General features: G+C 41.4%; 1 protein-coding gene across 3 annotated transcripts in view; it reads right to left on the reverse strand.

Moving 5' to 3' along the window:
* The window catches only part of VSIG1 (V-set and immunoglobulin domain containing 1), a 44962-nt gene extending 38325 nt beyond the window's left edge, over positions 1–6637 (reverse strand). The window contains exon 1 of one of the 3 annotated variants that reach the window (XM_077890269.1): positions 6414–6637. Coding sequence is in view for 2 of the 3 variants with exons in the window: in XM_077890268.1 (XP_077746394.1) it covers positions 6414–6462 (49 nt within the window). In the remaining variant the exon portion in view is untranslated. The remainder of the gene's footprint in view (positions 1–6413) is intronic. The other 2 variants (XM_077890268.1, XM_077890270.1) reach the window with 2 other exon arrangements.
* Positions 6638–21607: the final 14970 nt, after the last annotated feature.

Consider the following 21607-nt stretch of genomic DNA (forward strand, 5'->3'; position numbering starts at 1 on the left):
ATGACTCATCCAGTGGTGTTGGGCTCACTTGATGTAAGAGGGACTCTCATTAGATCTGGTGGAAGAATAAGCCTCCCAAGGCTGCCCTCTGTTACTAGGTTGAGATCTGGAAATCCCAGAACTGTTTACCCTTCTTCACTTGGATGGAAAGAAATAAGACCCCTTGCCACTGTGTTATTCCCAGCACCCAAACCACTGCTTTCTTCTTATAGTCTTTCAGAACTCTCCCTGGATTGTCTTTTACGTTATTTCCAGGGAGAGTTTAATACTTGTTTCTAGCAGAAAGAAGCAAGGACAAGCAGCTCTATGCCCTTTTATTCAGACCAGAAATCTCCCTCAAGTTTTAAGAGTGTAAAAGGGAAAAAAAAGAGTGTAAAAGGGTCCTGAAACCACCAAGCCTGAGAATTGTTGACCTTCTGAAATGATGAGCTGCCCCTATGATTTGGGGGAATGCCAAAGAGTCTCCCACTCCAAAACCCAGCCTACCACTGTACTTGAAATTCTCAGTACTATACAAGCATCTTTCAAAGGGCTGTTATAGGGAACAATACTTTGGGTAACACTCTAGAGACACTGGCTCATCTTATTAACTGGTTATTACCCATTGCAAAGTCAGAGAGCATAGAAGTTCTCCAGGATGGAACGTAAGACCATCAGATAGGTATTAGAAAAAAAAGATCAAGTTTAATAGATGCTCTCTATGCTGCAGGGGAATCTGAGAGAGAGTTCTGGCTTCTTTCAGGGTTACAGACAAGTAGTAGAATGAAAGTACAGAGATCATGAAAAGATCAGAGGAAATGTACAGGAAGACGAATCCTTGCCCCCTTCCCAATTCTGCACACCTAAAGACTTTAATTTTATTTTCCTTACTTAACTACAGGCAAACATAAGTCATGAAATTGACAAACATTTTGAAAAATTAGAAGAAAAAGCAAACCATTGTACTGAGACCCCTGGTTTTCCATATTCAATAGCCAAGTAGTCTGTCACAGCCAGGCCACCTGGTCCAGCTGTTTCTCTGCCAGAGGTTGGCTGCTTATATGGCAACTGATGCGGTGATAAATTGAGATTAGTGATTTAGGATAGGCATCAAAGCAGCACCTTCTAACTCCATGCAGTTTCCCTCTTCTCAATGTTGTCTCCAGGCTTTCCTGGTTCCCATTATTTATGCCTTTCCAAAAAACAAAACTGACCCTATGGAAAATAGCTACTCTTTCCAATGGAAACTTTATTGGGGAAGGCTAAGTGGCTCTCTCCTGACCTCACAGAGCCCATCTTGTTTTTCCTAAGTTAGTCACACCTTTGACTATGCTTAAATGATGATTTCCAAATGCCTTTAAAGTGTACAAGATAAAAAGGACAGAATAGTGATTTGGTGGCCATTGAAGTCCCCGAAACTTTCCCCTAAAAACAGAGATTTTAGAGGTATTATTCGGCTATCATTTTTGTCTTCTAGTTTGGGTCCCAGCGTCTGTTATGGGATTAGTGTAATGGTGGGAGCTTATGACAAAGTAAGCACCCTGCCCACCCCCTACAAAATGCCCCTCAAAGGCTGCTCTCTGCAAAAACATTAGAAGGCAAAGTAAGCACAGCTCTACAAGGCAAGCCATGGAAGAGGCTGTGGTGTCTATCAACAAATACCCGTTGAACACCTGTTTTGTGCCACCTACAGTGCTAAACATGGAGGAAGCAATAATGAACAAATCAGACACAATCTCTGCTCACCCTGTCCACATGGCAGGAAGCCATTTGGAGCACAGAATGAGGACAAATGAAAATCAAGGATTGGGGAATATAAATGTGATATCAGCATTTTGAACAGTTTTTTTTTAAATAGACATACAAATACATAAATAATTTGAGGTCTGTAGAAGCTCAACAACATCACCTCAGAATAAGGATGGTCACCTCCAAATCTACTGTGAGATTTTTTTTTTTGAGAAGACTACATATTGTCCTATAATAGGTAACAATTGGCAAGGCAATATCTCCAGATAATTTTATTGCCCAGATTCCCAGTACTCATCACCACAATCAATCCTCAAATTCTGAAGAAAAGACGGTTCTCAGAAATTGCCCTTCCCTCATATAGCAACAGTATTCTTCAGAGCCCAAAGTTACATATTTTCAGATGAACTTACAAAAAATATTACATGCTGGGCATTGAGGGGGGCACTTGACAGGATGAGCACTGGGTGTTATTCTGTATGTTGGTAAATTGAACACCAATAAAAAATTAATTTATTAAAAAAATGTCACATGCTTCCATTAGTACGCATTACTTAAACCATTGAGATCATCCTCTAGCCCATTCAATAGGATTCCCTGTAATTGTGGAAATGTTTTATCTCTGAACTACCGTTCAATTTAGTAGTCATTACTCACATGTGGTTGAACATCTGGAATGGGGCTGGTGTGACTGAGGAACTGTATTTCTAAGTTCATTTCATTAGAATTAATTTAAATTTAAGTAGTCACATGCAGATAGTGAACAGCACAAATGTAACCTTAAACTGAAAGTGATTCTGTAAGTGGCAGGTAAAAAAAAAATCCCTTCCTTTGGATTAATTTACTCTAAACTGGGAAAGTATTTTAAAATTGAGAAGGTCAGAAAAACCTCTGTATTATTAACAAGACAGTGAATGAATAGCAACATATAGATTAGTGCCTGATGTAAACAAAACTCAGAACTGCAATCTCCCTCACTGCCTTGGCTGAATTAAAAAACAAAACAAACAATACATATGTGGTTGAATATGCATAATTGTTTTTAAAAACCAGTGCTTGTTATTAAAAGAAACTAACCCAAAGTATATACACATATTTATCAATGTTTTCAAAAGATTTTTTTCATGTTTTGGTAATGATTGTTTACTCGTGTACTTAATGTCTACAATATGGCAGGCACTGTGCTTATAGGAGAATCATTCTCTTAATATACCACAGCAAAAATATTCCTCAAATAACCATATTTAATATGATGCATTTGAAGTGATTTAATTTCCAGCAACTTCACACATAATTGCTTCATTTTTGACCTATAATATAACTAAAGGATCACTTATGTTTTGGATTTGACCATGAGACCAAAATTCAAGTATATTACTGCTTTAAAATGCATAGCATGTATCTCCAGAAAATGAAAAAAATTAAAATATCTTTTTAAGAGGTGACTAATATATAGTACAAGTATCTAAACAATATATGTGAACTTTTTGCACAGACATTTTTGATGAATATGATGTTCCTGAAATGGAATGTAACTGACTTCCGAAGAAGTCATCAGAAAGATTTTTTTGATCAAATCAACTTTTATTGCAGTATAATTGTCATATGCCATTGTACAGAAAGATTTTGATTAAAATCTGTCTTGCCTAGTTGTACAGAAAATTGGTTTTAAATACACATATGAAAATTGTTTCTGGGGACCCTGGGTGGCGCAGCGGTTTGGCGCCTGCCTTTGGCCCAGGGCGCGATCCTGGAGACCCGGGATCGAATCCCACATCGGGCTCCCAGTGCATGGAGCCTGCTTCTCCCTCTGCCTGTGTCTCTCTGCCTCTCTCTCTCTCTGTGACTATCATGAATAAATAAAATAAAATCTTTAAAAAAATTAAAAAAAAAAAAAGAAAATTGTTTCTGAATGCTTGTGGTTTGGGAAGGTAATTCATTCTTTTATTTTTCCAGGTTTATGGACATATCATTGACATACAACAAAGCACGATTGTAAAGTGTACAATGTGTTGATTAGATGCACTTACATATTTCAAAATGATTACTACCATAGTGTTAGCTAACACCTCCATCACATCACATAATTACTATTTCTTTTTTTGTGATGAGAACATTTAAGACCTGCTTTCTTAGCAACTTTCAAGTATATATACAGCATTATTAACTAGGGTCACCATACTATACATTAGATCCTTAGAATTTGTTCATCTTCTAACTGGAAATTTGTACCCTTTGTCTAACACCGTCCAGCCCCTGGTAACCATCATTCTACTCTGTTTCTATGAGTTCGACTTTTGCAGATTCCACTTATAAGTGATATCCTACAGTATCTGTCTGATTTGCTTCACTTCGCATAACACCCTGAAGGTTCATCCATGTTGTTGCAAATGGCAGCATTTCCAAAGGTAATCCATTCTTTCAACACTTACTATGAGCCCACTGTGTGCCAGGCACCGTGCTTGACACCAAAATATGACATTCTTCCTGAATGAAGAAACAAGACCAGGTAACACATCAAATTGCACATTGATAAAAACATGATCAGCTGTTTCACAGCCATATCTGGATCAACTGAGGGACACCACCAATGCCAGGTATAGATTACTGAAATCCCCCTTTCTCCAACTTCCATACGTATGTAAGCACAGCAAACAATAATAAATTATACCGTATTTCCATTCCACCTGCTAGAGTGACACTACCATATTTTGCTATGGGCCAGCTAGACTGTATATGTATAGATACATAGTACACACTACAGGCCAACAAAACCAGTTACATAGTCACCAAAGAACAAAGGCTCTGTAGTATTTATTGGTCTTGCTCTAAAACCCACAATCAAATAAGATCCTGACATCATGTAAGTAATTTTTTAAACCATAGAAAATTGTATACAAGGTATAAATCCAATTTTGTAATGTGATATATATACCTGTGAAGGAAAAAATATAAAGGTAAGACATTCACTCAAATCTCTGAGTGGTAAGATTGCTGGTGATTTTTATTTCATTTATATGTTTTCGTGTTTTGAATTTTTTTTTTTAAATTTATTTATGATAGTCACAGAGAGAGAGAGAGAGAGAGAGAGAGAGAGGCAGAGACATAGGCAGAGGAAGAAGCAGGCTCCATGCACCGGGAGCCCGATGTGGGATTCGATCCCGGGTCTCCAGGATCGCGCCCTGGGCCAAAGGCAGGCGCCAAACCGCTGCGCCACCCAGGGATCCCTGTTTTCGTGTTTTGAAACCTGTCTACCATGTCTATACACTACCTTTGTAATCAGTAAAAATTAGTTATAGTAAAAACCATTCTTGCAACTATTCCAAAATTCATGTCTAGCATAGGCCTAAGGCCTCATGTAAGGAAATAGGTATTGACCACATGTGTGATTTTAGGGGACTGGTGTAGAAGGCCTGGGAGCAATCCAATTAGCTAATGACTGGAAGCTCTTTAAGAAAGAACAAAGACTTTCACTGTCTAAAGTTTAAAATGAATATTACTGGGGGTGATGGAGGGAATAGTGACATGTTCCCCCAAAGATAGAAGCTGAGAAAGGTGGCTTGTTCCAGCTCTAAATCCTAGTTAGATCACGTGATAAATGCAGTATTGCCTTCTGGTGACTCCACAGAACATGTAGGTTGAAACATTTAGAAATGAATATTTCTAGAACTATTACTGAATACCATATGGTTTTAAAATGTCACACTTTTAAACTATAAAACTGGCCTAATATTCTTTGTAGAAACTCCAGAAAATATGGAAAAGCTTGGGAATGAAACAAAAATCATCTGTAATCCCATCACCCAGAGGTAATGACCATGAACACTTTGGTATATAACCTTCTAGCAATTTATTCTAGTCAAATGTGTGTATCTGCCTTTTCACCTAATATTTATCTTGGGTATTTTCTTATGCCATTAAATATGCTCAGTGAACCTCATTCTAATGACTGCCTAATATTACCAATGGCTTAAGAATATCAGAATGACTGTAAACAATATTATTGTACCTACTATGAAGCTAACATCATAAAGATAGATTCAAATGGATCTGGTCTTTGAAAAAGTGAGCGAAGGGATTTTCTGAACTGGTGAGCTCTCCTGGGTCTTACCAACATCAGGATTTTGACTCTAAGAATGATTTTGTTTTTCTCAAATGCCTAAAAACACCCATATCGTGCACAATGACAAATCACTCACGTAGTTTCCAAAATAGAGTCTTAGGTTTGGAAAACTGCAACTCTTAAAGAAACATTAGAGAGTAAAGCATAGCAGGCCCTCCAAGTCAGGCTCTGTTTGTTGTAACAAAGCAAGTGGATCACAGTGGGAAACCCTAAAATAAAAGAGGAAAGAAAAACTATCCTTGGTGTAAACTTCAGCTTCTGAGCAAATTAATCTGTTCACCTTCCAATTTAAGAGAGAGAGGGAGACAGAGGCGGTGGGAGGAGGGAGAGAAACACTGTGATTTTTCTGAGAAAATTTTAATTCAGGAGCTACATAAAATTCCATTTACAACATGGCCTACATTTGCTAGGCTAGAGTTCTGAAAATTACCTTATGCAGCAAACTAATCATGATTCCTTTGAAGTGAAAGAGGAGAACATTCATGTAAAAATTTGCGATTTCGGTTTAAAAGAAAATTCCAGTTCCCAATCACCTTTGATGGTTTGGAGACCCTTTCCTTACCTGCAAGGCAGCTTAGGATCAGAAAGACCTTCCAAAACGCGAACACCATTGTGTCAGGGTTTGTCGAGCGTAGCCGAGGACCGGTAGCTTGCCTGAGCTAGGCTGAGTCTCCAACTGGCTTCTTCAATCACACTGAGGTTTGCCAGGCTTATCTGCCGGCATCACGAAGCAAATAGCCTTTTCAGGCTTATTGGGTACAGTCCTTTCTCTGAGCGGATTTGTGTTTCTTTGAAACACTTTTTACGGGCGTGTTTCCTTGATATATTTGCTACTGTGTTAATAATAAACCCGTGCATTTAAATTCTTCAGGCTCTTTGTACACAGATTCTCTGAGTTTTATTGTTTAAAATCAATCCTATTAAAAAGTTAAACTTGGGGGGGTGTATGGTTGGAAGTGAACCTATACAAATAAAAGCTGACAAGGCTAATTAATTTCAAATATTTCCATCGAAGTCTTCCAGCATGGATTCACTAACCTCGTTCACAAATTGGGTTAATAAATTGGTGCTCTAAGGTTTTCTCAGGAGCCAGGGTTCACAGGAAGGACAGGGGGGTTATGAAGCAAAAAGCATTCATTTATTGTGTGAACAAACTCTGGACACGTCACACTTTTTTGAAGCCCTGGCAGTTCTCACTACCTTGGCAGTAGAACGCATAGCATGCTATGGTCTTCCTGGTTAGAGACCCTATAGCATTTATTCACTCACCAAACGCTATATCATCAGGGAAGTGAATAAATGCTTTAAGACTTCCACTGGATGAGTCTGAATTTTTGCAGAATTAGGTTACTGAGTAGGTACAATAGGATTTCTTTGGAGGAGAGTTTCCCTAGGAGCGAGTGATGGTAGGCTGCCTCCATGAGAAGCCTTCACTAACAGATTTCCTCTCATGTTTGAGATACATAAAGGCCTCTTCCAGCTTTTCCTATGCGATCTCCAAGTCCTGTTGTGTTCACCTGTGCAGTGGCTCTCAGATCTGTCCTTTCACCAATCCACTGCCTCCACCCCGATCCTGGTACTTTGGTCCTTATCCCTGGCCTACTGAGGCAGCTTCCTATGTGATCTCCCTGACTTCTCTCTCCCTCATCCTCCATACCAGCCGCATCCTGATGGTTCAACCCTGACCAAGCATCTTCAGTTAACACCACTATGGACTCCTTCTGACAAGACCAAAGTCCTCAATCTGGATTCCCAGCCTTCCAAAGACCTGACCCTCACCTCCTCTGAACTTCAGTCACATTAAATCACCCATCTGAAAAATGCTGTCACAATTTATTGCCTCAGAGTATTCAGTCGCATGAAACAAGGGCAAACTGCAGTGATAGGTTTTATGAACTTTTTCTTTTTTTTTTAAGTTTTCATTGATTTAAGTAATCTCTACACCCACCGGTGGGGCTCATATCCATGACCCCGAGATCAAGAGTTGCATGCTCTTCCGACTGAGGCACCCCAGTCCCCCTCTATTTTAGGAACTTTAATTTACAGGAAATGTTTGAGCCCTGCTCACCTTAGCCAGGCAAATATCCCACTGTTTCCATCAGGCCTGATTCCTTCCCAAAGCCTTTCCTGGCCATGCTTAGGTCTGGTGCCAAACCTTGGCTCCAAGTGAATTCCAACACTGCTTATGATTTTTCTCCTCAATCCTCTTGCTGTCTAAGTGTATTCTTAGGGCAGATCGGTCATGCTATCGTATGTGAAAAGTTTGATAAACCTGTGTACCATCCCTCTCTGGGATCCACCTTGGAGAGATTTGCATTATACTTAGAGCCAATACCTTACAGTTGGCACATGATTGCTCTCCAGTTGTTTCCCATTTATTAACTGGGTCTCTCTTAAATCCAATAGCTGTGAGCCCCTCCAGGGCAGAGACAAAGCCTCATAAGGCAGCCCCCAACTTAAGAAAGGGTATATACCAGAATGTATTGGTAAGCCCATTGATTGGATCCAAAGCAGGATGTTTTGAATAGAAATCTCGCTCCTGGACTTGTGAGGCACATAGTCTACCATCAGTGTGAATTCTGGGTGCTGGGCCATACAGAGCAGAAGAAGAGCAGCAGGTGGCCGAAAAAAGAACAGTCCTTTCCCTTCCTAAGACATGGGTTGAGCACACAGCAACACCCCCCACACCAAAAACTATTGCATGTTTTTGACACCCATCTTCCTTTCTGCCCCCAACTCTTATGGCCCCCAGGCTCCTTGAGTTCCTAGGTTGCCCTAAGGGAGGGTCTTACTCACCAGAATAACTCACACTCCAAGACTACCTTTGCTTTTTTAACCTTATGCCTCCCAGAAATACTCCTGCTCCACTGTACGAGCATCAATCAACTCCATGTTAGGAGGGGAAAATGATCAATTGCTATGAACATTCCCCCACTGGTTTGTACTCCTGAAGATAGAATGCTTATTTCCCCCCACCCCAAATGAATCTCCAACCAGGAGCATCAGGCAATGCAATAAAGAGAAATGGTCTGATGGAGGAGGTTTTGCAAGGAGGACAATTTGGAGGGCAGGCCTCTGGAGGTGCACATCAGCTCCTCTCAACCTTGACCCTGCATTTACCTCCGAATCCATTAAGTCTCCGAAAGATCCATGAAAGCCAGAGACTTCCTGTGTCTCTTCCCATGCCCAATAGGTGAGCATAAAATTCATCATTAAAAGTGGGACATTTTTGAGATTGACTAGGCTGCTATTAGCAACTACATGGGACAGACAGTATAAATCATAAACATTCCCAGGCGAACTTGGATGTCTGGCCACCTGCTCACAGTGGAATGCTAAGCACAAGGCAGGAGCTAAATAAAAGCTTTCTAATTAAGATACTACCATCCAAGCTAGCTGGACCTGAAATGGGTGGGGTGGAGAGTATGACTTAAGGCTATTGCCAAAACCCATCTGCACCAGAACATCTCAGACAAACACAGAACTCTCTAGAACATTTCAGTAAAATGCCTATATCACTGTTACGTGGGGCCTGATCAGGACAGGAAGAATTCTGTTAAAACAAACCCAAAGAGATCATCTAAATTCTCTTCTTGATATTCAATTTTGATGTTACTGACAAAAAAGTGGGTCATTAGCACGCAAAATATTATTAAATATCCTTCATATTTTTCTAATCGGGCTTTATAGTTTTTAAGCTGCTTTTCCATTTTATCTTTGTAGCTGACTAAAATAAACAGGGGAGTTATTATCTACATTCTCTTTATTTAAAAAAAACGGAGGCTCAGAAACGTTGTGTCTTTCTCAAGGCCACAGAGCACACATTCAATGCGGTCTCTCCCGGTCACAGTGGCATAGTGTGAACATAACGTATCAAACATGCTACTTCTTCCAGGATTCTTCTATGGGAACTTTCAGAAATCTGCAGCCTCTGCCTTATTTCTCACTTTTGTTCACTGAAAAAAATACAAAACCAACACATTTTGATTGTAAAGGGATTTCAAAGAACAAAGGATTGTGCAGAGAACAAAAAGAAAGCCTCCATTCTCTCACCCACGAGTAATTATCCCACGCTGTGCTCACAAGAAATAGAAGTTTCAAAAAAAAAAAAATAGAAGTTTCACATTTTTCTCAGAGCTTCTGTGAGTTTACACACACACCTATGGCAGTGTTTTGTTTTGTTTTTAATCCTAAAGGTAATCATGCTACACCTATTGTTCTATAGTTTGTTTTCCCCCTTGAAAGCAACCATTTTTATTGTTTCCTTAGGTCAGCATGTGGGATTCTACTAGACGGCTACCTTATCTGTTTGCAGGCTGCATGGTATTTCACCTTCAGTTTTTCACTATTATTAACAATGGTGAAATGGCCATTCCTTTGCCTATATCTCTGCCCGCTTGTGTGATTATTTCTGTAGATTAGATACTTAGAAATGGAACTGCTGGATTAAAGCATAGAAACACTTTAAATTTTGGTAGAGTCTGTAATACTGTCCACCAGAAATCCTTTACAAATCTACACCTCCATTAAGAGTGTACGAGAGTGCCTGTTTCCCTACAGCCTTGTCAACAATGAAAAGTATGTCATTTACTTTTACTAGTACCATGGGTGAGAACTGGTGTTGCATTGCTGTTTTAATTTGCAGTTCTCTAATGAGGCTGAGCCTTTTTTCCATAGGTGTACTGGCCTAATTGTTGTTCCTTTCCCTGCCATTTGCCTATTTATGGCCTTAGAACACTCTCCATGGAGTTATCTGTCTTTCAATATAGTAGAAGTGCTCTTTTTACCTTAGGAATCTTAATTCATAACCCATAAGTAAGGAATAGTTAATTGACTGATGATTAAGAACTAATTAAAAAGGAATAAAGTTTGGTGTATATATTATAAATATTTTCTCCCAGTCTGTCACTTTTCAGAAAAAGTTTACATCTTCCACCATGAAGAAAATTTGCATTTTGTTGTAGTTAATCCAGCAATTTTTTTCTTCGTAGCTTCTGAATTTCATATCTTCCTTAAGAAAGTTTTCCCCAGTCCAAGACTATAGAAATGTTATGATAGGGATTCCTGGGAGGCTTACTGGTTGAGTGTCTGCCCTTGGCTCAGGGCATGATCCCAGGGTCCTAGGATGGAGTCCCGCATTGGGCTCCTTGCAGGGAGCCTGCTTCTCCCTCTGCCTATGTTTCTGCCTCTCTCTGTCTCTCATGAATAAATAAAATCTTTTTTAAAAAAGAAATATAATTATACATTATATTTATTAATATGTAATATGATAATTTCTCTTAATACTTCTATAACTCTGTTCTGCCTTTCAATTATGGCAATTCTGTCCTTCCATTTGCTCAGGCCAAAAGCCTTGGTATCATCCCTGATTCCTCTCCTTCCTTCGTGTACCACCTCAAATCGTCAGCAAATCCCTTTGGGTCCATGTTCAAAATATACCCAGACTCTGATGACTTTCCTCACCTTCGCTGCTACCACCCTGGCCTGAGCCGCCAGCATCAATTGCCTGGCTCACACAATGGCCTCCTAACTGGTCTCCCTGCTTCTTCCTTGTCTCCTTACAGACTATTCACATCACAGCAGCCAGAATGATCCTTTGATGTGTAAGTCAGATCACATTTCACTTTTGCTCAAGATCCTCCAACAGTTCCCAGTGTCTCTCACAGTAAAAGCCAAAGTCTTTAAAATAGCCTATGGGGCAGCTGGGTGACTCAGTCATTTGATCATTCGACTCTTGGTTTCTGCTCAAGTCATGATGTCAGGGTGATGGGAACCAGCTCCCCATTGGGTTCTGAGCTCAGTACAGAGTGTGCTACAGAGTCTCTCTCTCCCTCTCTGTCTGTCCCCCCCACCACACACACACATCCCCTTCTCCCTTCTCTCAAATCTTTAAAAAAAATTTTTTAAGTAGCCTGGAAGAGCTCATAAAATGAACCAGCTCTTCAATCTACCTCATCTCCTACCATTCTTCCCCTCTTACTCTGCTCCAGCCACACTGTTATTCTTGCTGACCCTTGAACCAGCCAGGCACATTCCCACTTTCTTGGGCATTTGCACTGGGGGTTTCCTCTATCTGTGATCCTTCAAACCCAAGTATCAGCAGGGCCAACTCCTATCTTCTTCAAGTCTTTGTTTAAATGTCAGTTGTCAGCAATGCCTTCCCGATCACACAATTTAAAACTGCAGATTTCTCCACTCCAGCCCTCTCAAACTCCCACTGCCTTTTCCTTTTTACATAGCACTCATTACTTTCTAACATAACATACTACACAGTTTACTTATGGTTAACTTTTCCATCCAGCTAGTAATGTGAGTTTCAAGAGGGCAGGGATTTCTGTCTGTTTAATTTACTATTTATTCCAAGGGCCTAGAACAGTGCCTTGCACATAGTAGGTCCTCAATATTTGTTAAATGAATGCATTTGGGAATCTGAATTTAATCCATTCAGAATTGATTTTTGTGTATTGTATGAGATAGGCAGAAATGGTTTTTAAGGAGTGCCTGGGTGCCTCAGTCGATTAAAGCATCTGCTTTCGGCTCAGGTCATCATCCCAGCATCCTGGGATGGATGTGGGGAAGATTCAACCCCACATCCAGCTCCCTGCTCCACAGGGAGCCTGCTTCTTCTTTTCCCTCTGCTCCTCCTGCTTGTGCACATGCTCGCTCTCTCTCTGTCAAAAAAATAAAATCTTTTTCAAAAGGAAGAAACGGGGCATAATTATAAAATAATGAGCCTGCTGTCCTTGTGTAGCCTGGGAACAGGCTCAGAAGGCAGTCTTGGGTTTTCAAAAGACAGACTAAGGCCATTCTTACTTATCGCACTAGTATGAGATAGAGACAGACAGATCAGGGAGTAAAGTTTCTCATGTATATTTTTGATCCCTGAGGTCGTCATCATGGGAAAATCAAAATTTATTGGACTTCCTTCTACATATATTATGCTTTTGTAGGACTTTTAAAATTCCAAATTACATATAGAAAGGCATAATCTAATCAGTGCTTAGAATCTAAAGACTTTAATTCATTTCTGTTGGAATGTGTTTCAAAAATTGTTTTGTGCAATCTAGCACTATCGACTCTTCATTGCTTTTTCTGACTCCCTGCCAGGCAACTCCACTTCTGTGCCCCACTAGCGCCTCAAAGGTAACTTCACACATTGTCTCCATGTGGTCTCCTCTGGTCTCCAAACCTGTGCCACTTCCCAACCACTTGTTACTGCATCCCAATTAATTCTTCATTGGGGTGGGCATCTGGGTGGCTCAGTGGTTGAGCATCTGCCTTTGGCTCAGGTCATGATCCTGGGGTCGTGGGATCGAATCCTGCATCAGGCTCTTCACAGGGATCCTGCCTCTCCCTCTGCCTATGTCTTTGCCTCTCTTTCTGTGTATTTCATGAATAAATAAATAAAATATTTAGAAAGACTTCTTTATTGGGGTATACTTTGACTCCTGCTTTACTCACTCTGCCATTCCAGGAGTACCAGATCCTACTGAGAACTTCTCTTCAGCTCATCTTTTCTTTTCCATCTCCTGAGGCTTTGACCAACAATAGCCTTATCAGCGAGGAAAATGACTGGCAGCCATTTCCCAATAGGGAACTGGGAAAGCAAGATTTCAATGGATGCTCTCTAGGGGTGCCTGGGTGGAGCAGTTGGTTGTCTGACTCTTGGTTTTGGCTCTGGTGGTGATATCAGGGTCATGAGATCTTGTCCTGCATCAGGCTTTGCACTCAGCGCAGAGTATGCTTGAGACTCTCTTCCTCTCTCTGCTCTTCCCACTTGTGCTCTCTCTCCCTCTGTCTCTCAAATGAATAAATAAATAAATATTTTTTAAAAAATGGCTGCTCACTAGGTGTGTGCAATAAAGGATAGGGAGGGGGAGCAGGAGCCAATAAGTATCACCCCATGAAGAGAACAGAAAACTATCCAACTACATGTGAAATAGGGTGTGGGTTATATAACAGGAATAGTTGAGGCCAATTGAGAGACCTAAGAATGAGTCCTGTCATCATCTAGTTTGGACCCTGTTAGGTCTCACGTAATTGATTGTGGTAGCCTCCTAGCCTACCTCCTGGCCTCCAATTTTCCTCTCTCTCAAATCCATCCTAAGCAGTGCTGCCAGCTAAATTTTCCTAAAGTACAATCTAATCCAGTCATTCTCATGCTCAAATATCTTCCATGACTCCCTATCACCTTTCTCCCTAGACATAAAAATTTTTTATCTGGGCTCAGCAGTTTGGCACTGCCTTCAGCCCAGGGCATGATCCTGGAGATCTGGGATCCAGTCCCACATCTGGCTCCCTGCATGGAGCCTGCTTCTCCCTCTGCCTGTGTCTCTGCCTCTCTGTCTCTCTGTGTCTCTCATAAATAAATAAATAAATAAATACATACATACATACATAAATACATAAAAATCTTTAAAATATTTTTATCTAGCATTTAATAGGTGCCCAGGTTCTACCTTTGCTGCCTGTTTTCTGCGATTTGTGACACCAAAGAATGTCACCGCTGGCCAAAGTCTTACAAGCAGTCTCCAAACAAAACTGAATATTCCCTGTTCCTTGAACATATGCCTCCCTTTTCCACCCCTGTGCCTCTACAAGGCTATTCTCTCCTCCCAGATCTACCACCCTGCCAAGCTGAATTGTCAAAAATTTACTCATCCTGTGAGCCTCATCACAAATGCTATCGCTTCCACAGATTGACTCTTGATTCCCACATGATGTGATCTCACCTTAACAGCATTAGTTAATACCTTTTGCACAGCACTGAGGGGATAGCACAACTCTTCATGTACTGGTCCTCTTCTTTTTAAAATATTTATTTATTCATTCATGAGAGACATAGGCAGAGGGAGAAGCAAGCTCTCTGCAGAGAGCCCGGTGCAGGACTCAGTCCCAGGACCCTGGGATCATGACCTGAGCCAAAGGCAGATGCTCAAAAGCTGAGCCACCCAGGCATCCCTGTCCTGGTCCTCTTCATACCTCTAAAGAAGGCAAGGACTGTGTTTAGCTAATTTTATACACACACACACACACACACACACACACACACACACACCCCACATGAGCTAGTTATTGGCCAGGCATTGTGTTAAGTGCTTTATATGCAATATCTCACTTAATCTTCTCTATAGCCTTAATGAGGCAAGTAGTATTATTATCCCCATTTTATAGAGGAAGAAACAGAAGCACAGGGAAATGAAGCAACTTACACAAATCTCATCTATAGTAACCGGTAGACTCAGGACTCATTCTCATCTCTCTCAACTGATCTCAACTATTCTTGTTATATAACCTGCATCCTATTTCACACATAGTTGGATGGTTTTCTGTTCTCTTCACTGGGCGCTACCTATTGGCTCCTGCTCCCCGTCTCCATCCTTTATTATGCACATCTAGGGAGCAATCATTTTAATCTTGCTTTCCCAGTTCCCTGTCGGGAAATGGCCACCAATCATTCTCCTCACAGATTGGTCAAAGCCTCAGTCCCTGGTAACCCCCTTCTTGCAAAAAATGAGGCTCAGACAGAATTTTTTTGAAGACCACATAAATGCCAGAGTCAGGACCTCAGCTCAGGTCAGCTGGCTCCAGAATAAGTGCTCATAACTTATGATATACTGTGACTTCAGGGACCCAGAGTAGTTATGTTGGGTGAGTTCACTTTTTCAAGTTTATGATATGCCAAAGGGACTATTTTTTTGAGTCATTGCACTTTATTTTCAGCAAGCAAGAAGATCACAAGGAATAACTTCTAATGCTGTGACTCCCTGAACAAGGGTGAATGGGTTTCTTTTATTTAGAGTTAGGATGAACATTTATTTTTTTTATATTTTTTATTGGAGCTCAATTTGCCAACATATAGCATAACACTCAGTGCTCATCCAATCAAGTGCCCCCCTCAGTGCCCATCATCCATTCACCCCCACCCCTCGCCCACCTCCCCTTACACCACCCCTAGTTCGTTTCCAAGAGTTAGGAGTTTCTCATGTTATGTCTCCCTTTCTGATATTTCCCACTCATTTTTTCTCCTTTCCCCCTTTATTCCCTTTCACTATTTTTTATATTCCCCAAAAGAATGAGACCATATGACGCTTGTCCTTCTCCGATTGACTTATTTCACTCACCATAATACCCTCCAGTTCCATCCACATTGAAGCAAATGGTGGGTATTCATAGTTTCTAATGGCTAAGTGATATTCCATTGTATACATAGATCACATCTTCTTTATCCATTCAGCTGTCAATGGACACCAAGGCTCCTTCCACAGTTTGGCTATTGTGGACATTGCTGCTATAAACATTGGGGTGCAGGTGTCTTGCCGTTTCACTGCATCTGTATCTTTGGGGTAAATCCCCAGCAGTGCAATTGCTGGGTCATAGGGGTCGTAGGGTAGTTCTATTTTTAACTCTTTGATAGGGTCGCACTAATTTGGATGCACATGATCTGGTATATTTGTTGAAAAACAAACCTAGAAATCATCATCATGATCAACCATGACACATTTCCTTATTCCAGGTTAGCATCTATTTGCCTCAAAAACAGCCAAAAGAAGAAGTGGCACATAATTTCACAATTCTCCAAACCAAGAGACTGGGAGTCCCAGATTATGGACCCTCAAGTGAATCCTATGATGGTGTGATTCAGTGAAAGAGTTTCCTTTCTCTCTTCCATCTCTGTGTGTAAGGAATGGAATTTCTCTTGACGATTAACCTGGTGTGAACACCATCCTTAAATGTGTTCTTTGGACACCTTACTGGGAGTCCTCCAGAGATGACCCTTTTTTTAAAGATTTTATTTATTCATCACACACACACACACACACACACACACACACACACACACAGGCAGAGACCAAGGCAGAGGGAGAAGCAGGCTCCATGCAGGGAGCCCAACACAGGACTCAATCCCGGGTCTCCAGGATCAGGCCCTGGGCTGAAGGCAGGCGCTAAACTGCTGAGCCACCCAGGCTGCCACAAGATGACCCTTAATAAGACTGTGAAACAGTAGTATACACAGGTAGGGCCATGGAGTTTCTCTCCTCTTAAATTGGGGAAATAGTTGTTTCTTGTTCTGGAGGGAAGAATCCTGTAGAAAGTTCTTTGGCAAGCCATGTTTTAACAATAAATATGAGTCAGCTTGTGTTGAGTAGCCTAGGATTGCTTACCTAGCGATAGTAGGGAGTCTGGAAAGGGTTAGTACCAGGAACTCTATGTTAACTGATAGTGTGACTCAACCTGCAGTGTACATTAAAGTATTTGGGGAAGCCTACTCCTAGGCAATTTGTGTTGACGCACTATACAAACACATGTCATAGGCCCTGGTTTGAAAAAAATCACATGTATGTGTAGGCACAAGCATGCTCACGTGCGCACACATGCACCAAATTCAACTGATTCAACCCAAAGAGGTCCTAGATCTTCCAATTCCTTCCAACTGGGAGAGATCAAGCTTAACTTAAACCAAAAAAAAAAAAAATTACATTCTAATTGTACAATTGTTGGGTCTTGGGTTTCTTTTAGCCAATCCTTTTCAACACTTCCTAAAAATGCCAGAGTGAAATTAACCCTAAAAACCAGAGACCTTTTTGAAGACTTTCAAAGCTGCCTGAGCTGGTTAATGGTACCTGTTACATGGTAATAAGAGTGGTCAAATGTTAAGGCTTACTAGATGATAGTCCCTGAGTTAAGCATTTTATTTGCATTATGTCTCACAATAATCTTACAGAGGAGTTTCAGAGAGGTCAAAAGAGTTGTCATAGGTCACATGGTTTGCAATTGGCAAAACCAAGGCTTGAGCCTAAACACGAATGCTCCAAAGCCCATACTTTTGCCAATTACGTGATGTGACTTCTTGGCACTGAAAGGGATGGTAGAATACAGAGTCAACACGGTCCATGCTTGTCTGGTTTACACTCTTGCTGGAAAGACAAGAAAAAATACACATAAACCAGGGATTAAACTAAGTATTAAACTTAGAAGTACGTGACTGTAAAAGACTGCATTGTGCAACACAGAAAATAAATGACTACAAATACAGAAAGACAAATTTCAGCCGTTGCAAGGAATGGTTGTGAACCTCCAAATCTTCATTGCAAAATAAGTTCCATGGGATCCACCTCTACCTGGCAAGAGACAGGGATGCTGGGAGGGATTTGAGTAGTATTTTTGAAGGCAAAGATCGAGAATGAACAATGAAAAGTGAGAGGTAGCATTTCAGAGAGCAAAAATGACAAAGCAACGAGGCCAGGTTGTTTTAGAAAAGGACTGAAAAGAAATTAATGTTGGGAATATCTAAAAACGAGAGTTGTTAAGATGGGGGTCGGGCATGAAGAAGCCTACAAAGAAGGCAGACAACAAAAGCAGAAGAAAATGGCAAAGTTGTCAAATTCTGTTGGATTTGGTTTAAAGTGGAGGAAGCAAATGAAGGGCTTGTTTTTTGTTCTGCATGGTGGTGTTTTTGTTTTTGTTTTTTGCTGTTTTTTGTTTGCTCATTTGCTAGTTTTAATGAGGCAGCATAACATAGCGACAAAGAGTAGGGACTACAGAGTCAAGCATTTTGGCTTTACATCCAGCTCTGCCTCTTACCAGCTGAGGGACTGTGAGCAAGTTACTTAATTTCTTTGTGCCTCATTTTTCTCATCAATAAACGAGGTAAAGGAAGAACTACTTCATGAGAGCATTATTTTTATAAGCATTGAAAAGTTATTGTTTGTAAAGTGCTTGAAACAGTGCCAATATGTAGTAAGCAGTATTGGATGTGATTGCTGCATAAATACAAATATAATTCTCTTTTTAAAAAAAGGTGTATTCATTTATTTTAGAGAGAGTGCAAGCAGGAGAAGGGAAAGAGGGAGAGAATCCCCAAGCAGAATCCATACTGAGCATGGAGCCCGACCCAGGGTTCCATTCCATGACCCATGAGATCATGACCCATGAGATGAAGACCTGAGCCCAAACCAAGAGTCAGACACCGAACTGACTGAGCCATCCAGGTGCCCCATACAAATGTAATTCCTTATTAACACTGAAACACGTGGGAAATTCCTAAAATCATTGTGTAAAGATCTTTCTCTTAAAAACAACTGGTAGGTATGCCATCCAGGCAGATTCCAGCATGGCAACTGAGGACAGCTGAGGAGTGGCTGCTGCCATCAGATGGGGCTCTCCCAGTCCCCACCTTCAACTGCTTATATTTGGCTCCCTTCATGTGATCTTGTGACTCCTGGTTTAAAGTGGAAGGACATCCGAATTCCTAATATGCCCCTATATTTACAAAGAGAGCTCATAAAAAAAAAAAAACAAAAAAAAAAACAAAAAAAAAAAACAAAGAGAGCTCATAAAGGAAGTAATTTGGGCCAGGGACCCAGACCTGACTGAGCTCTCAGCATACTCTAACCTTTAGAGTCTAGGAGAAGTATCTGTTCTCCCCCAACTAGGGTCTCTCCCTGGCCTCAGATGTTGGGCTACTGGGCTGCAACAGCATCTCCATCCTCATAGCGTCCTCTACTACTGCCTAGTTTGACGCTTCTTTTTTTAAAAATTGTGTTTATTTATTTGAGAGAGAAAGAGAGAGCATCCACAAGTGGAGAGGAGGATAGGCAGAGGGAGAGGGAGAAGCAGACTCCCCACCGAGCAGGGAGCCTGACGTGGGGCTCAATCCCAGGACCCTGAGATCATGGCCTGAGCCCAAAGGCAGATGGTTAACTGACTGAGCCACCCAGGTGCCCCATAGTTTGGTACTTCTGATGAGAAGGAGGACTTAGGGCCCCCACAATCCTTTTTAACAGCAACTCTGGGGAAAGCACAGAGCTGAAATCAGTAAAGCAGGAATGTGCAAGCTTCCTCTGAGTAACCAGTCCTTGACAAATTGTGTCCTCCTCCTTATGCTCATTTAGGGAGTTAAACTGTGCCTCAAGGTCATGAAGAATTTACACAGCAGCTATCCCCAAACCAAGCTACAAGGGCGATCGAGTTTTTCTTCAGAGCCACCATCCATTACAGCGTTCCCAGGCAGAGATTCTTGTGGGCCCTTTTTCATCTTGTTCTGGAGCTGCTCAGAGTCACTTGGCAGGGAGCCTGGACTGAGCCTTTCTCAGTGGTTTTATGACAGTCCTGGAACCTTGTGTCTCTCCCTCACAGATGTCCTTTCTTTCTGCATCCCAGGAAGATGATTGAGTCCTGCTTTGGGAGGTTGGGTGTATGGGCCTGCAGGCTTCCGGGTGTCCCCTCTGGAGATGGCCTTCCACCTTTGCTTGTGAAGAATGATTAATGGTGGGAATGTCAGGGCATGCAGGAGAGTAGAAGGTTTAGGAAAAGAGACCTTGGGACTTCAGTCAAACCTTACCATTCCCACTGCTTTTGAATAGGTGGCACAGCTATTCTCATACCTGGTTGCAGCTATGAGAAGAGGGCTATATATAGAAGGCCCACCTCCAAGGTAATAAATCAGGTGGCCCATCATGCAGAAAGAGTCAAGGCACTAGACTCATACAGCACTAGAACATTAAGTCTCAATCCTTTATTTTGAAGAACACCAAACCTACCCTGGCTCTCACAACCCATTGTGGAGGTCAAGCAGGAAGTAGAACATATGTCTCCTGACTCTTTGGCTATGACTTTCTGGGAGAGGAAAAGGTGTGGAATTGGGAAACTAAGGACTTGTTCTAAACAGAAGCATATCTGATGAATAACAACTCAGGAGCCTTTTCCAACTGGGCGGAGGTGTGCAGCCTGGTCCCAGCCCCAACTAGCAGGAAATAACTTTGGCCAATCTCCACAGCTTCATGACCCTCCCAAGGCAAACAGTGCCTGGTCTCAGGTGGGACCTGCATCTGAGAGCCCTGTGGTAAAGACTCTGGGTAGTGAGGGCATTATGAGAAGCATATATCTGTGAGGAAAGCTGTTTTGACCTATGCATATCTCCCTGGCACTGCTACCACACATCCCAGCAAGACTGACATTCCTTACACCATTATTCACCAAGGTTTGTGTTCAGTGGGTGGTTGAGAGGGGTGATGATAAGATGGTCTAGCCCTTCATTGCCTCTATGACCTCATATCCCACCACTCTCCCTCTTGCTCACTCCTCTGTAGCCACTCTGGCCTCCTTGCTATTCCTTAAATATACCTATCATGCTCCCACCCCAGAGCCTTTGCATTTGATTTGCTGTTCCTTCTGCCTGGATGGTCTTTTCCATCTATCTATATGGTTTGCTTCCACCCTTCCCACAAACCTTTTCTCAAATGTCACCTTCCCAGAGATCCCTTCCCCAGTTACTCTATTGGAAAGTATATTAATCACCCTCTAAGTCCTTACTCTGCTTTTATTTTCTTCTAGCATTATCACCATCTTACATTATATTACATATCTTGTTTAGTGTCTTCCCACACTAAAATATGAGATATGTGAAAGCAAGGACTCTGTCTGGCATGTCCATTCCTGTATCTCCATAACCTAGAACAGTCCCTGGGATATAATAAGAGCTCAATAAATATTTGCTGGATAAATGGATGGATGGATAGAGAAGGGGACTTCTATATATTTCTTGGTGCATGTTTACCTATTGCAAGTGATACTGCAGAAATAGTCATTCCACTTATTCATTTACCCAACACAGATTTACTGTATGCCCTTATATCCCATGCATAATATACTCAGACTTGTGGAAAATATAAACAAGTAGACAAGGAATGGCAATAGAGTGTAGCTAATAGTATCCAAGTTTTGGGGAAGCACAGGTAAGGAGTTAGTGAAGGC

Source organism: Canis aureus, chromosome X, assembly GCF_053574225.1.
Source record: "Canis aureus isolate CA01 chromosome X, VMU_Caureus_v.1.0, whole genome shotgun sequence".
In the NCBI taxonomy this organism is placed as follows: Eukaryota; Metazoa; Chordata; class Mammalia; order Carnivora; family Canidae; genus Canis; species Canis aureus.